The sequence below is a fragment of the Aaosphaeria arxii genome (genome assembly GCF_010015735.1).
Source record: "Aaosphaeria arxii CBS 175.79 unplaced genomic scaffold BU24scaffold_3, whole genome shotgun sequence".
NCBI classification, from domain to species: Eukaryota; Fungi; Ascomycota; class Dothideomycetes; order Pleosporales; genus Aaosphaeria; species Aaosphaeria arxii.
The window spans coordinates 4,328,371-4,341,750 of NW_022983476.1; the positions used below are offsets into that span (position 1 = coordinate 4,328,371).

Below are 13,380 nucleotides of genomic sequence, written 5' to 3' on the forward strand. Positions count from 1 at the left end.
TACGCTAACCTGATACAAGCTGTCCGATCTGGCACGACCCAAGCAAGGCGAGCAAGGAAGGAATGAACAGGTCGATGGAAATTCACTTGTGCAACATCTCTCAATGTAAACCCTTTACCAACTTCATCCTCAAATGCCTTCACATCCTCCGTCGCGCGCAATAATTCAAACATGAAAGAAACCATGGCGAAGACATCGACACCAGCGAGTCCAACCTCGAACGGCGCACTAGCGCATGCAGATCATAAAGCTATGGCCACAAACCCCGACGTGCAATCCCACGACGAGCCGCAACAACAACACCTGGCCTCGGACTCGTCGCCATCTGCGTCTCCATCATCCCCCCAACCAGATAGTAGTAAACCCGAACAGTCAGTACCGTCACCTTCGCCATCACCACACCTCATCACGACCATGTTTGGGGCTCTCAACCGCTTCATGGCGCGGCTTGATGCCGCGCCCGAGGAGGAGCGTTCGAGCGTCGAGGGTGCCTATGGTTTCCAGGTCCTAAGGAACACGAATACGGAGCTGGCTCTTGAGCCCTGGTTTGATTTCATCATTGGAATTAATGGAAGGACTATTGTATGTATTGTGTTCGATCTTTCTCTTCACGACTCAGCCCGATCCATGGGGACTTCTCTAGCAGCATTTCTGATTTAAATGAGTTCCGGGATATAAAAAAGGCTAATATTCGAGGTGTGACGTACAGGACAATCCCGACCCGAATCTTTTCGCAACAGAGGTGCGCAACTGCGCGGGAACCACCATCAGTCTGGGAGTCTTCAGTGCAAAGGTAAGTCATTGTCTTCAATTACTACATGGTTTGGTTTCGATACCCCTCGTTTCCCTAATGCCTCCTTCCCCCACTCTATCGCTTGTTCTGCATATATCTATATCAATATCAAACGCACCATCCACCATGTCCACCACAAGTCACGTTACCACCTCCAACATCTATCATACACCTCAATCCCCCTCCATCCCTCTATAACCCCAAAGAAAAAGAAACACCAAACCCCATACTAACACCACAAGCACCGTAGGGCCAAAAAGTGCGGGAAACTTACCTCCCCATCCCGCCCAACTCGCCCACCCTCGGCCTAACCCTCCAATGGACGCCCCTAACCGCCGCAGAAGACGTCTGGCACATTCTCGACGTGATCCCCAACTCCCCCGCCGACGTCGCGGGCCTGCTGCCGTACGGAGACTACGTGATCGGCAGTCCCGAGGGCATCGTGCGCGGGGAATCCGGCCTCGGCGAGCTCGTCGAGGCGCACCTGAACCGCCCGCTCCGCCTCCTCGTCTACAACCACGAGTACGACGTCACTCGCCCCTTAACCATCACGCCGTCGCGCGGCTGGGGAGGCGAGGGCGCGCTCGGCTGCGTGCTCGGCTTCGGCGCACTGCACAGGATCCCCGCCGCGCTGGACGAGCCGCCGCAGGCGCCGGGGGAAACCATGTTCTCTGCTGCCGAGCAGTACTCCTCCGGAGCAGCGGCAGACACCACCTTCGACGAGAAGAGCGGCGCTGGCATCGCGACCGTCGCAGGAGGCGGCGAGCAGCTCTTCGTCCCCGCCAACATGGCCATCCCTTCGAAATCACCACCGCCGCCCACCTCCACCTCACCGCGCCCCGGCGGCGGTCCCCCACCATCGAGTAAAAAGAAGCAAAGAGCGCATCACGCCATGGCGGCGACTGGAGGCGGAGGCGGTGGCCTGGATGACTACTTCAAGGAAGGGGAGGAGAAGAGCAAGGAGGAGGACTACGCGCCGAAGAGGAAGGACGGCGCGCTGCCTCCGCCGCCGAAGAAGGCGGGCGCTGGGGGGCCGCCGCCGCCACCTAAAGGTGGACCACCGAAGAGTTCGGGGACGCCTGTTCAAGCTACTGCTGAGGACGAGTAGTGTTGAAAAGACAGAGAAAGGGAATGGTGGTGATGTTGTTGTAGATAGTAGGGTAGATGGAGGGAGGGAGGGACGGACGGGACGGGATGTATAGATTTATCAAAATCACGTTTAGGGAATGTGAAGAGTATCGAACAGTCCTCAAAAATACAAGTGTCGATGATATACAACACGGAAATATTCTCATGGATGAGGCAGAAGAAATGTGTCATCCAATTCATTCAATTGATTCAGTTCGTTGGCTGGTTGGTTGGGGTGTTCCCATTTCCCCCACCTTCCGCCCTCATTGCGTTCGTCTGCGTTACGTTGTATTGCGTTGCGATTAGCGTTGCAATCATATCGGCGGCTAGCGTGGATTCCAACTATCAAGAGCGTGATGATAGGAAAACATGACAATAACAAGAAAAGAGAAAAAAATATATCATGATGCTTGCTTGGACTGGCTCGTCCGTCGGGTTCCTCTGACGAACTGGAAGAAACATTCGTTCTTTTTGTTTCCGTACCGTTCGTTTTTCCCAGAAAGAAGAAGAATAAAAGAAGAACGCCAAACTCCCCACACCCAATGATCTGATCAGAATGTAGTCTATGCAATGCCCCAATGTAAACCAAAAAAAAATAGATTGGTCCATAAACGCCGGTGCCCTTGTCGTGTAGTTGTGGATAGTTGGTCGTAGACAGACCAGTAAATAAGACCTCATTCCCTGTTAAAAGATGGACGCGAGATCTTTAGATATCAAAAAAGCCACCCCAAAACTCCCATATGCAAAGTTCGGACCTAAGAGAGCGTGCGTGTATACCCAAAAAAAAAGTCGAAACGAAGACCTAATGCCCCAGAAAAGAATAAACAATTCATCTGATGTCCAGTTGGAAGGGCTTGAACTTCCCACCGACGGCTCCGCACCGCGGACACCCTCTCGCAGTACGGCCTCCGATCTTTTCGCTAATTAGAACATCAACACAGTCCTGACATAGACCGCAAATGCACTCGGAACAGGCGTAGCTGTCCTTCAGTATAGACAATTTTCGACAGGCTGCGCAGTATATCTGTACAGGGTGAAGGTATGTCGGTGAGGAATCCGATAACCCTTGTGATGGAATGTGGAAATTTTGACCAGACACTGTGGATTCTATTGAAGATTCAACGGACGGATAGGCTTGGAGCTCTGGTAGGTCTTGGGGAGGCGGAGTCAAGGTATTTTGTAAGGGAGATGCTGCATATGACTGGAACTGATTTGCGAGGAATGGGGGAAGTGATGCCCTGTTAGTTATGATTGGAGAATGATGCGGTGAGCCGGGAACCTAGCATGAAACCGTGAGTAACGATACATAAGTACAATATACCTCATACGTACCGGAGTAAGGTCTCGGCTATCCTCTTCGGTTGCGGAAGCTGCAGCATCAATAAGGTCCTCCCACCTCTTACCGAACAGGGCTGCTGCTGCTGTTGGTTCGGCTGAAAATGCCTTGCGGTCATGACTCAATCTTCGCGCATGCTCCTTCGATTTTGTGCGTTCATGTTTCGGTTTGCGGGCGTTCTGGCCGACAGAGGACTTACGGGGTCGGTTTGGCTTTATGGATCGTGGAACGGGCGGTAAGGTAGAGGAGCGGCCGGGAGGGGAGCGTGCAAGGGACGAAGGCAATAGCTCGCGCTGCAACGAGGCAGTGGTGTAGTATGGCTCGTCGGCGGTTATGTGCTGCTCGACGGTTGTGGGTGCAAAGCGGGCTCGTGGGCGATAGCCTTGCGCATCGGGCTCCGAGTTTGCTTCCTGGTCGCAATATCGACGTCAGTTGGAACTGCTCAACGTCTAGCATGAGGGTTGTATTCTTACCGCATCCGACTCCCAGTCGTAGTCTGGGCGATGGGTATGCAACGAAGCGAGGGCTGCGGCCGCACTGGCGGCGGGTAAGAGGGAGGCTCGTCGCATCTCGTCCGAGGCTCTGCCTGCGGCATTCGAGCTATAGTCATCATTGTAGAAGGCATTGATCTCGCCTCCAAAGCCTTGAGAGTGTCAGTCTCCGGAGCTACCGACGAGACTAGGGCACCAACCTTGTGGGCCTGCTACTGAGGTGATTGGAGGTGGAGGTGGGGGAGGTCGCTCAGACGGAGGCGTATTGACCATCAACGTGAAGCTCTCCTCGGTTGCGGGGAGCTTCGAGATATAATGCTCGGGATGTGCGCGGCGAATATGCTCCTGCATGGAGCGATATCGTTTCTCCTGTACAAAGCACCATGTCAGTTGTGTTGCGTTTCTCGAGGGTCCGAGTCAAGCGGCAGCGTGACGTAGGAGCTGGCGACTGTGGACTCGAAGCTGGCTAGAGAGGGGAGAGCCACGGAAGGAAGGAAGAAAGCCCCCAGAGACAACAAAAGGAAAAGAAACAGAGAGGAAGAGGACGTACGCCGGTGCAGCGCTTTCTACAGGCCGAGCCATCGTGGTTGCGTAAAGGACAGACGACGACGTTGTTCTCGTCCGATACGGAGAAGGAACCAGTGAGCGAGGCTCGAGGCGGCATCCCCAGCTGCATGTACCCTTCAGCAGGGACGGTGGGTGGAGGGAGGGATTGGGATTGTTTGTGAGGAGAGAAGAGCAGCTGGAACAGATGGAACAAGGTGGAGCTATGTCAATGGCAGGTGTCGAGCTCTGGGATAGCTGTTGAAAGAGCTCTGACAGCTCTGGTGTGGTGTAAGGTTACTGGTATAGAATAATAGGATGGGTTGGAGGTGGGAGGTTGAGTAATGGGTGGGAGACGGTGCGTATGGGTACAAAGGGAGCTATGACAAGGAGTAGTGGCGGTAGTCAGTCAGTGGTAAGTATGAGTGTGTCAGATAGAGCTGAGAGCTGAGAGCTGGTTATTGGTAGCTGGTAAGAGTAGCTGACAATATTGTAGCTGGTAGATTTTTGGGGTGGAATAATCATGGGAATAATGAGACGAGAGGCAAAGAGGGGGGATCAGTTTGGGTGGGCGCAGGTGGTGGTGGGCGTCGGTACATGGTGAGGGGCAAATGTGGGCAACTCCCAGCTGCTCCTGCTTGGTGGGGAGGCGATAGCTCTACTATCGGCCTATCCTATCCTACAGAGTATTCCTATTTACATGCCTGTCCTTGTCCTAATTTTTTTTTCTTCCTGCTTAATGTCGTTTAGGGCAATAACAAATTTAATAGAGGGAAATGGAGTTCCAGTATATTCAATTCAATTCAAGTAACCAATCCTTCCCTCTATCTGTCAGTCGGCTATGCGGGACTGGCACATGAAACCAGCGATACACGATGACCGAACACGACTCACACACCTGCACATGTATATATGTACACGCATACAAGATGTAAGAGCAGAGACAATAATTATGATTATTGCGACAGCGACAAGCTCCATCGACTCCTCTCGGTCCCAGCGCAGAATTTGATTTACGCATTGTGCGGAACTGCCGTAGGGCCAATCATTGAAGCTCAATAGCCAATCAGCGTCCGTCCATCGACAATCAGGATTTTTACGCAGCCCTGGCTCAGTACCTATCGCGTGTAAGAAAAGAGCCGAGAGAAGAAGAAGAAAAGGAAGAAAAAAACCTTTTCACTGCCCTGTCCTGCCCTGCCCCGAGCTCAACTCAAGACCTGCGCTCAGCTCGAGACTTTTCTCATCAGGAGAGGAGCGCAGCTCGGCCTCGAGTCTCCCTGCTGAGCTCCAACATCAAGTGCAGCAGTGGAAGCTCCCAGCTCCCAGCTATGAGGGGGTGCTTGGAGCTCTGACCGGGCAGGGGAGCTCCGGGCGTCATCTTCCCAGGTAGTCCCCGTAGATTGGAGTCCGGCTAACAACTCCAATCCCGGTGCTGACCAGTTGGAGCTCAGCATTCCTACCATAGCTACTACAGCTACTGGAGCTCTGGCACAATCTGTTCTTGTTGAGTTGCTGTCGCCAACCAGCAACCATACTGGTAGATTGTTCTACACGGGCAATTCGCAGGCCGCTGTCCCCGTGATCGATTGTCGGTGTTACTACTGTCTCTGGGTAGACGTCCAGATTGCTTGCAGTCATCCGCTGCAAGTGAACACAAGCGACCCTCTTCTTGCAGCCGCGCCTAATTGAGGAACAATTGTTTTAATCTGAGTGTGAGATGATGGATGGAATGCGCTCTCGCGAATATCCAAATAAAGCTGGGGAGAACGTTGCGTTCGACGCATTACCTTTCGCCCTCTATCGAAATGTGACATATTCGGCGTTTCAGAACAGTGACAGAGGTATATCATCGGCTCGGACCCCGTCTCTTGAAATTCGTTGTATAGTAGCGGAGCTATGGGCATAAAGTCCCAGGTGTTTCGCAATCTGTCAAGGCGTCGCGTGGGAGTCACTGGCAAGCAACAGCCTCCGTCCGGACAACACGTGACGAGACGGGCACCACGAGACTGGGCAGCAGAGGAAGAACAGGACGTATGAGATGAGACGCATGAGGCACGACCGAAGACACATGATGGTATTAATATCGAAGGGAGCACGGCAGCGGGAGGAGCCGAGAGGGGAGAGAGCAAACCAGGTTAGAGACCAATCCGGTGATGATGATGAAGGTTTAGGAGGGAGTATTATATAGATTGAAACATAAACATGGAGTGGCATGTCTATGTATTTATAGGATATATATAACTATAGGATTTATATCTAATAGTCGTACAAGTAGTTGTATGTATTACCTCGAATGTGGAGGACAAGGCGGAGGCGAGGCGAGTGGAGGCGAGGCTACTCTTACCCTTCGTTTCCTCCTGCCTCTCCACGATATATCGATCGGCTAGGCCTTCCCATCCATTCTCAGCGTCTCTTCCAAATTCCCCCTACGATGATCTCTCTCGACATTCCCGCTTCAAACTTCCTTCTTCCCTCCCAACGTGTCTTGTGGCTTGCACTAGTTTGAACTGATTACCTGGACGTGCCTAGATACCTTGACGTTTTGTTCCTGTTCCTATTCCTCTTGTTGGTTGTTCACCGTTCCGTGTTGCTTGCTGTTCCTGCTGAACCTGCGCCTTGATGACGACTCCCATTCCACCTACATCTATATCTAGTCATCTACCCCTACTCCTACGCCTCCATTAGCTCTCATCGTAGCAGTCTCGCACTCTTAACGACTTCATGTCGGTCTTCTCCGCCCTCATCATCTTCGCTCCCTACTCCCTGACTCTCGCCCCGAACAACACCATCCACCATGTCCTTGACCGTCCGGAGCCTCAACGGTGATACGGCTTTCCTCCTAACATTTGTGCCTCCTGTAGCCCCTCCTCTCTCATCTCCTGGCCTTTTTCCAGGCTCCTTCACCATCCTGATAGACCCATGGCTCACGGGTCCTTCAATCATTCTCAACAGCATCTTTTCTATATCAGAGCAGAAAAACGCCCCTTGCATCAAATCTCTAAGAGACTTGGACCACGAACCCGATCTCATCTTGATTTCCCAGGATAAGCCGGACCACTGCCATCAGGAGACGCTCTGTCAATTGCCTCAAGATTGCCAATCCACCATATTAGCCACCCCTCCCGCCGCAAGAAAGATCAAGTCATGGAAGCACTTCCAACCTGAGCTGGTCCAGACACTCCCAAAATATGCCGAGGGAGACTCGCGCTCCATATATCGCCTAGTCTTGCCTCCCATGTCCCCTCGAGGTTCCTGTGGAGAGGTAACGGTGACCTGGTTGCCCGCCAAATGGGACGTCACCAATCTACATCATGCCATTGGCATCACGTACCGTCCTCCATGTAGCGTTCTTTCGGCCAATCCAGGATATTACCTTGATCTTCCCATGAGCCCGCCTCTTTCTCCAGGCTCCCCTAGGACAATTGCCTCCTCCCCAAGCACCATTGTACCCTCGCCGAACAATGATCGTGAGAAGACCATCTCCGTTGTGTACTCTCCACACGGTGTACCATACGATATCATCCGTCCTTATGCATCATCTCATCTTGTAGCGGAGTCTGCCCTTCCTTTGAGCGCCTTGATTCATTCCTTCGATCGAGTTGAGAACCCTTGGTGGCTAGGTGGTAACGTATCTGCCGGCTCGCCCGGGGGCTTGCAGATTGCTCGAAGCCTCTACGCACAAGCTTGGATCAGTGCTCATGATGCCGACAAGGACAATCGGGGTATATCGGTCAAGCAGGTCCGCATCGGGAAATATGCTGTCGACGAAGTTAAGAAGATGTTTCAACTGGATCACAATGAGCTGAAGCCTGTCAAGCTCCCCCAAACTGAAATAATCAGCCTAGCACCAGGAGAGGAGCACAAGATAGTAAGAGGGTGATTTGTTCCTCTGGACTTGGTCTCTATGGCCATCTACCATACTATGGTCAACATCGAACCCGGAAGATCCTAACAGATGTGTACACAAGTACACGTACCCGAGTTCTCAAGCGGTCAGTTCTTTTCTAGGATGCCATCGCCTTTCCTAGCTATATCGTGCGGACGTCATAAATCGCCCTTCTTTGCTTCCTGTTGTTCCAATGGAATGCGCATAGCAAGCGAAGCAATACGTCCGTGAGGTTTTCACAGCAAAACCAAAAGGACCGCAGTCTTGTAGCTTGCTTACTGGTGGAATCCAAAGTGCTGCACGAGTCTCAAATACTCTGTAGGATATGTACCCGACCCTGGATCCTAAAGAACAATTTGTTCAACGAGGTTGCACAGAGACAGATTCCAATGCGCCAACCACATGATTCTTTCCAGTCCCGACACAAGCATAACGTGCCGAGTTCACGGGCTGCCAACCCCTTGTTGGGATGCCGTAATAATACCCTTATCATGTGCAGGCTCTTCCTTATAACGTCCAATTGGAAGGAGGGTCCGTCATCGCGACGCCGTATCGTCAAGGTTACTGAGGAAGAGCAATTGGATTCGAAGGTCGTTTTCTGACAACCGCCTTGGAGGTGCAAAATTACATTCTGAGGGGCATATAGCCACCTTAGAAGCCACGCCTTATAGAGAGGATAGAGCCTGCGTGGTAGAGAGACGATTTCGAGAGAAATGGACGCTGGGAAGGTTTCGAGGACTCATCCAAGAATTGGCAACTGCATCGGGAGGTCACATTAGCAGCTCGACACGGTCCGTGAACTGGCACTGATTGGAACTCGTTGGTAGGCAGCCAGGTCGGAGTCGAAAGTGGGCGTATTCTCCCCACTCGTTTTGCAGAAAGAAGAGGAGAGTCTTTGAGTCCGACAATGGAGGGGGCACTGGGGGTAATGACCAAAAAGCTGGTATCAGGGAACAACGTATTTGCGGGTCTATGATTAGCGGGTCTCCCACTGTTGGAAGACCAGGCCGTCAATCTCACCCAGCGGCTCAAGCCAATTTACTCTGTACATACATACACAAAACCACGCCGAAGAAGCCTTCGATGATTCCATATACCTAGGCATCCTGCACGCACACCGCGTGACTCGATCTAGCCCGCCCACGCCATCTCCACAAGCATTCAATAACACAATACAACATGTACTCCATAAAACAAACCCCCAAGACAACGCAATGCACCAATCCCACAACGCGTCCTCACGATCCCCCTCCCCCCACAAGAGCTAACAAACCTGCCATACCCCTTTCCGCAGAGCCTCGAGCACGGAGGCTGGGCAGCGACGGCGGGAGGAAATACCCTCCACGCGCCCCTGACCTCCGAACGGCAATATCCCCCGCAAGAGTCATTTCTTCCCCCAAAAACCTTGACCCACAGCACAGCGTACAGTGTATGTACACATGACTGACCCTCTCCCCTTGCCCTCCCCTTCCGCCCTCCCAGAACCAGAGCCAGCACAACCCTCGCAGCCCAGGTATCGTAATCCTTCGGAACCCATATCCCGCCCTTCGTCCTCCTTTGAGTCGCTCACCCTGCTGGATGTAGAAATTTACCGCGGCGATGCTGTCCCGACGTGGTAAGTATCGTGATGTTGGAAAGGTGATGGTGGTGTGATGCTTCTTCTTTTTGGGAAATTCTCGGATTTAGTTATGGTGGATGGGAAGATGGAAAGGATATAATATGAAGGTCGTGTCCCGCGCTCTTTGGTCATGGAAAGAGGGTTTTGTGTAGAGGTACTTCATTCCACTTCTTTTTACACTTTCGTTTCTTCATTTGTTTGGTTGTGTGTTTTGTCTTTAAACACTTGCGAATTTTCGAATCTGAAAAATATGCTCGAAATTTGAATATAAATAAAGCTACTGGTACATGGTATGTTTGTATGTCGTCTATCTCATGAATAATGGCGTTCCTATCATTACTATGAGAAACGTCTTTTCTCAACTCCCTCTCCCCCTCCTCCCTCTCCTCACACATCTCTCCCCCTGACCTACCCACCCAAACGGCGAGTCGGGGCAAGGCAAGGCAGGCCAAAGCGACTCTACGCCTTATGCATAGCCCGCTGCTCCGCGCTGCTCTCAAAGATGTCGCGCTCGATACGCGCCTTGCGCTCCTCGTCGGCGACGCTCGACACGTCCTTGAACACCGCGTCCATCTGCTCGAGGCTGACGCCCTTGGTCTCCGGGATGAAGAAGTAGGTGAAGACGAAGGCGAGGAGGCAGAAGACGGCGAAGAAGGTGTACGCGCCGTAGCCTGTGTTTTGGATCATCGGCGGGGTGATGAGGCCCTGTTGGGAATCAGTGTTAGTTTCCATGGGGTTCTTGAGGGGTAGAAGGAGGGGGACGGGGAGGGGGAGAGCTTACGATGATGAAGTTGTTTAGCCAGTTGGAGCAAGTTGACAGGGCGACACCCTTTGCGCGGAGAGAGCTGGGGAAGATTTCGGATGGCACACTCCATGGGACGGGTCCCCTGCAAGAAAGAGTCGTTAGCATCCCGGCGGTTTTGCGCTTCTGGAGGGGATGGGAAACTTACCAAGTAGCGCCGAAAGAGAACATGTAGAAGAAGAGGAAAGCGACGGCGACCCAACCTTGGGTGGAGTACGTGGCCCAGTCGTGGCCGAACTTGCCAACGAGCACCGCGATGATCAGATGGGAGATGAACATGAGCAAGGCGCCGCCGAGGAGCAAGGGCCGGCGACCGAAGCCGTCCATGGTCCAGAGGGAGGTGACGACGCCGACGAGCTGGGTCACGTTGATAATGCCGGAGAGGAGGAGCTGCATCTCGTAGTCCTGGCCCAAGGTGGCGAACAGGCTAGGGGAATAGTAGATAAGTGCCTATTTTTCTCTTCGTTAGATAATCGAACTTTTTGACATCGTTTCTGTTATCAGTTTGTTTTGACTTACGTTGATACCGACGAATTGCTGGAAGAACATGATGCCAACACCGACGAGCGTGCGCCTCCAGCATCCCGCGCGGAAGCAGTCGAGCCACGACGAGACCTCGAGCTTGTAGCGGTTGCTGCGCGTGGGCTCCTGGAGGCTGGGGTGACGCTCGGCGCTGACCTCCTTGTTGAAGGCGGCTTCGGCGCGGATCTCGCACCACTCCTGGTACACGCGGGGGTCGTTGGTCGGGAGGCGGCGGAGCCTGGCCAGGTTCTCGAGAGACTCCTGGTCGCGGCCTTTCGAGGCGAGCCAGCGGGGGGAGAAGGGGAGGAACCAGATTCCGACGATGAGGATGAAGCCGGGGATCATCTGGATGAGGAAGGGGAGGCGCCACGACCAATCGCTCGACATGTAGCGGGTGCCGTAGGTGGTCCAGAAGGCGACGACGATGCCCAAGACGATGCTAAACTCTTGGAGCACGAGAAGAGCTCCTCGGATCTCAGGGGGTGCGATTTCCGAAATGTACAGTGGGGCGATGGTGGCAAGCCTGTCGAACGTATTAGATACTAACATCTCTAGAAGATCTTGGACACAGTATCATCGAATTACTCACATTCCGATTCCGGCACCGCCGATCAGACGTCCAACAGTGAGCATACCGTATTCGACGGCGGCAGTCTGGAGAACCGAACCAACAGTGAAGACAACGACAGCGACCATGATGGAGTACTTGCGGCTCAATCGATCGGCGAGATAACCTGAGAACAAGGCACCGATCAAGGCACCCAATTCCAACATAGCCGTCATGAGACCCTTCCAGAATCCAGCACCGGAAGCCGTCTCAGAGACACGTGGGAATTCCTCGAGAAACTGCTCCATGACCAATGTCACGGAAATAACACCTTGACTGTACAGCGATTCCAGGTTAGCGATTATGCTCTTCCCCAGATTTCCCTATTTGCAGGGGTGGATCAGAAAGGACTTACTCATATCCAAACAGCAGACCACCAATGGTGGCGAATGTCGCACACATGGCTACGTAGTGGTTGGTGAACAACCCTCTGAACCCAGCAGGGCCGTAGGGCTCCCGGGTGCCGAAGGCATTTTGGCTGTCATGCATGCTGCCGATGATTTCTTGGTGCACGTTAGATCCTGACGATGCGTCGACGCCGATCTTGTCGTCTGTCTTCCTATCCATCTTGGGATTGTTGTGAATTATATTGGAGGTGCTAACAATGTACTTGCGTCACTACTTGATGTTTGCTAACAAGGACAAAGTAACAAAAGATGAAGAAGAAGGTTTGATGAAGGACAATGCCTCAAGGATAGAAGAGCAAGACCACTTGGGATGGTGTCGAGGTGATGAGAGGAAGACCAATTCTGTGGAGGAGAAGGGTGGGGAATCAAAACTCACGACTCTGGGGAAGATTTCAAGGGCATTTATATAACGTTACGGCATTTGGTTTGGAGACCCCAACGATCGGTGTCTGCGGTGGTCCAGGGGGGTCTGTGTAAGTGTGGGTGTTAGGATGTGGAGGGATGGAGTCGGAGGCGGAGGCAGATGAGGTTTGTGTGTCTCTTTGAGCAAGAGAATGAGAAATTCCTTACGAGTTTGGACCAAATGCGGAGAGAAAGACGGTTCGGTTGGCATTGATTTGGCGTGGTGTGGAGAGGCGAGTGATGGACACTAATTTAGTACGGAAGAGGGCGATCGAGAGCCTCAAGAGAGTCTCTATTGGAAGACTGGCACGACTGGTTCCAAGTCAATCACGTTTCCGGTTGCCGACGCGTGACGAACTTGGATTACGAACTTGGATTACACGTTACAGAGTCGGTCCTTTTCGTACTCTAGGGCCAGGGCTTGGGCAGCTTCGTCGAGGCGTCCTTCCATCCCAGAGAAACATAGGCGTGGATGAAGTCATTAGGAGATCCTTCTAGCTCCAGCTCGGAACCAATTGCAGGTGAGCGAATAAAAATAAAAGGACGCCGAGTGTCTTCGACTCAAGTATCGGAACAAGGAAACTCCTAGTGTGTTTTCAATATCATTTTGTACATGGCAGCCTGTCTTAAGATTGTGAACATTTTATATTGGTCTGTTGTCGTTCTTCGAAGGCTTTGGCCACAGTGTATAGCCTCCATAGCGGCAATCACAGTATCACGTACAAATCCCAAAATCCCAAAGTACATTCAGACCATAGAAACACCTCGAATAGATAGATCGAGGCATAAATGACGTACATACGCTCAAAGACCGCGGCGAATGGCACTGGGGCATGATTTCTGAA

General features: G+C 52.5%; 4 protein-coding genes across 4 annotated transcripts; 2 read left to right on the forward strand and 2 right to left on the reverse strand.

Annotated features, from left to right (window-relative positions):
- The first annotated feature begins 290 nt into the window (after positions 1–290).
- BU24DRAFT_421382 (uncharacterized protein) lies at positions 291–2,054 on the forward strand. The gene is made up of 3 exons (XM_033527716.1): positions 291–582; positions 710–793; positions 1,044–2,054. The coding sequence occupies exons 1-3, from the start codon at positions 415–417 to the stop codon at positions 1,899–1,901; spliced, it is 1,110 nt and encodes a 369-aa protein (XP_033386737.1). The 5' UTR covers positions 291–414; the 3' UTR covers positions 1,902–2,054.
- Positions 2,055–2,750: 696 nt separating this feature from the next.
- BU24DRAFT_343970 (uncharacterized protein) lies at positions 2,751–4,412 on the reverse strand (the record flags this gene model as incomplete). The annotated part of the gene is made up of 5 exons (XM_033523388.1): positions 2,751–3,200; positions 3,254–3,667; positions 3,731–3,900; positions 3,937–4,117; positions 4,299–4,412. 5 exons carry the CDS (start codon positions 4,410–4,412, stop codon positions 2,751–2,753), a joined length of 1,329 nt encoding a protein of 442 aa, XP_033386738.1.
- Positions 4,413–6,941: 2,529 nt separating this feature from the next.
- On the forward strand, positions 6,942–8,369 carry BU24DRAFT_170254 (uncharacterized protein). The gene has a single exon (XM_033521493.1). The coding sequence runs from the start codon at positions 7,086–7,088 to the stop codon at positions 8,169–8,171; it is 1,086 nt and encodes a 361-aa protein (XP_033386739.1). The 5' UTR covers positions 6,942–7,085; the 3' UTR covers positions 8,172–8,369.
- Positions 8,370–10,090: 1,721 nt separating this feature from the next.
- Positions 10,091–12,534, reverse strand: BU24DRAFT_170206 (general substrate transporter). The gene is made up of 6 exons (XM_033521492.1): positions 12,082–12,534; positions 11,709–12,002; positions 11,117–11,642; positions 10,746–11,047; positions 10,577–10,682; positions 10,091–10,500 (listed from the first exon to the last, which is right to left on the reverse strand). Exons 1-6 carry the CDS (start codon positions 12,291–12,293, stop codon positions 10,255–10,257), a joined length of 1,686 nt encoding a protein of 561 aa, XP_033386740.1. The 5' UTR covers positions 12,294–12,534; the 3' UTR covers positions 10,091–10,254.
- Positions 12,535–13,380: the final 846 nt, after the last annotated feature.

Excerpts from the sequence above, each read along its gene's own strand:
- BU24DRAFT_421382 (XM_033527716.1), top strand. The coding sequence starts at position 415 with ATGTTTGGGGCTCTCAACCGCTTCATGGCGCGGCTTGATGCCGCGCCC. Across the intron at positions 583-709 it reads GAATTAATGGAAGGACTATT|GACAATCCCGACCCGAATCT; the intron begins GTATGTATTGTG and ends TGTGACGTACAG. Across the intron at positions 794-1,043 it reads TGGGAGTCTTCAGTGCAAAG|GGCCAAAAAGTGCGGGAAAC; the intron begins GTAAGTCATTGT and ends CAAGCACCGTAG.
- BU24DRAFT_170206 (XM_033521492.1), bottom strand. The coding sequence starts at position 12,293 with ATGGATAGGAAGACAGACGACAAGATCGGCGTCGACGCATCGTCAGGA. Across the intron at positions 12,003-12,081 it reads GGTCTGCTGTTTGGATATGA|TCAAGGTGTTATTTCCGTGA; the intron begins GTAAGTCCTTTC and ends ATCGCTGTACAG. Across the intron at positions 10,501-10,576 it reads GGCTAAACAACTTCATCATC|GGCCTCATCACCCCGCCGAT; the intron begins GTAAGCTCTCCC and ends GATTCCCAACAG.
- BU24DRAFT_170254 (XM_033521493.1), top strand. The coding sequence starts at position 7,086 with ATGTCCTTGACCGTCCGGAGCCTCAACGGTGATACGGCTTTCCTCCTA.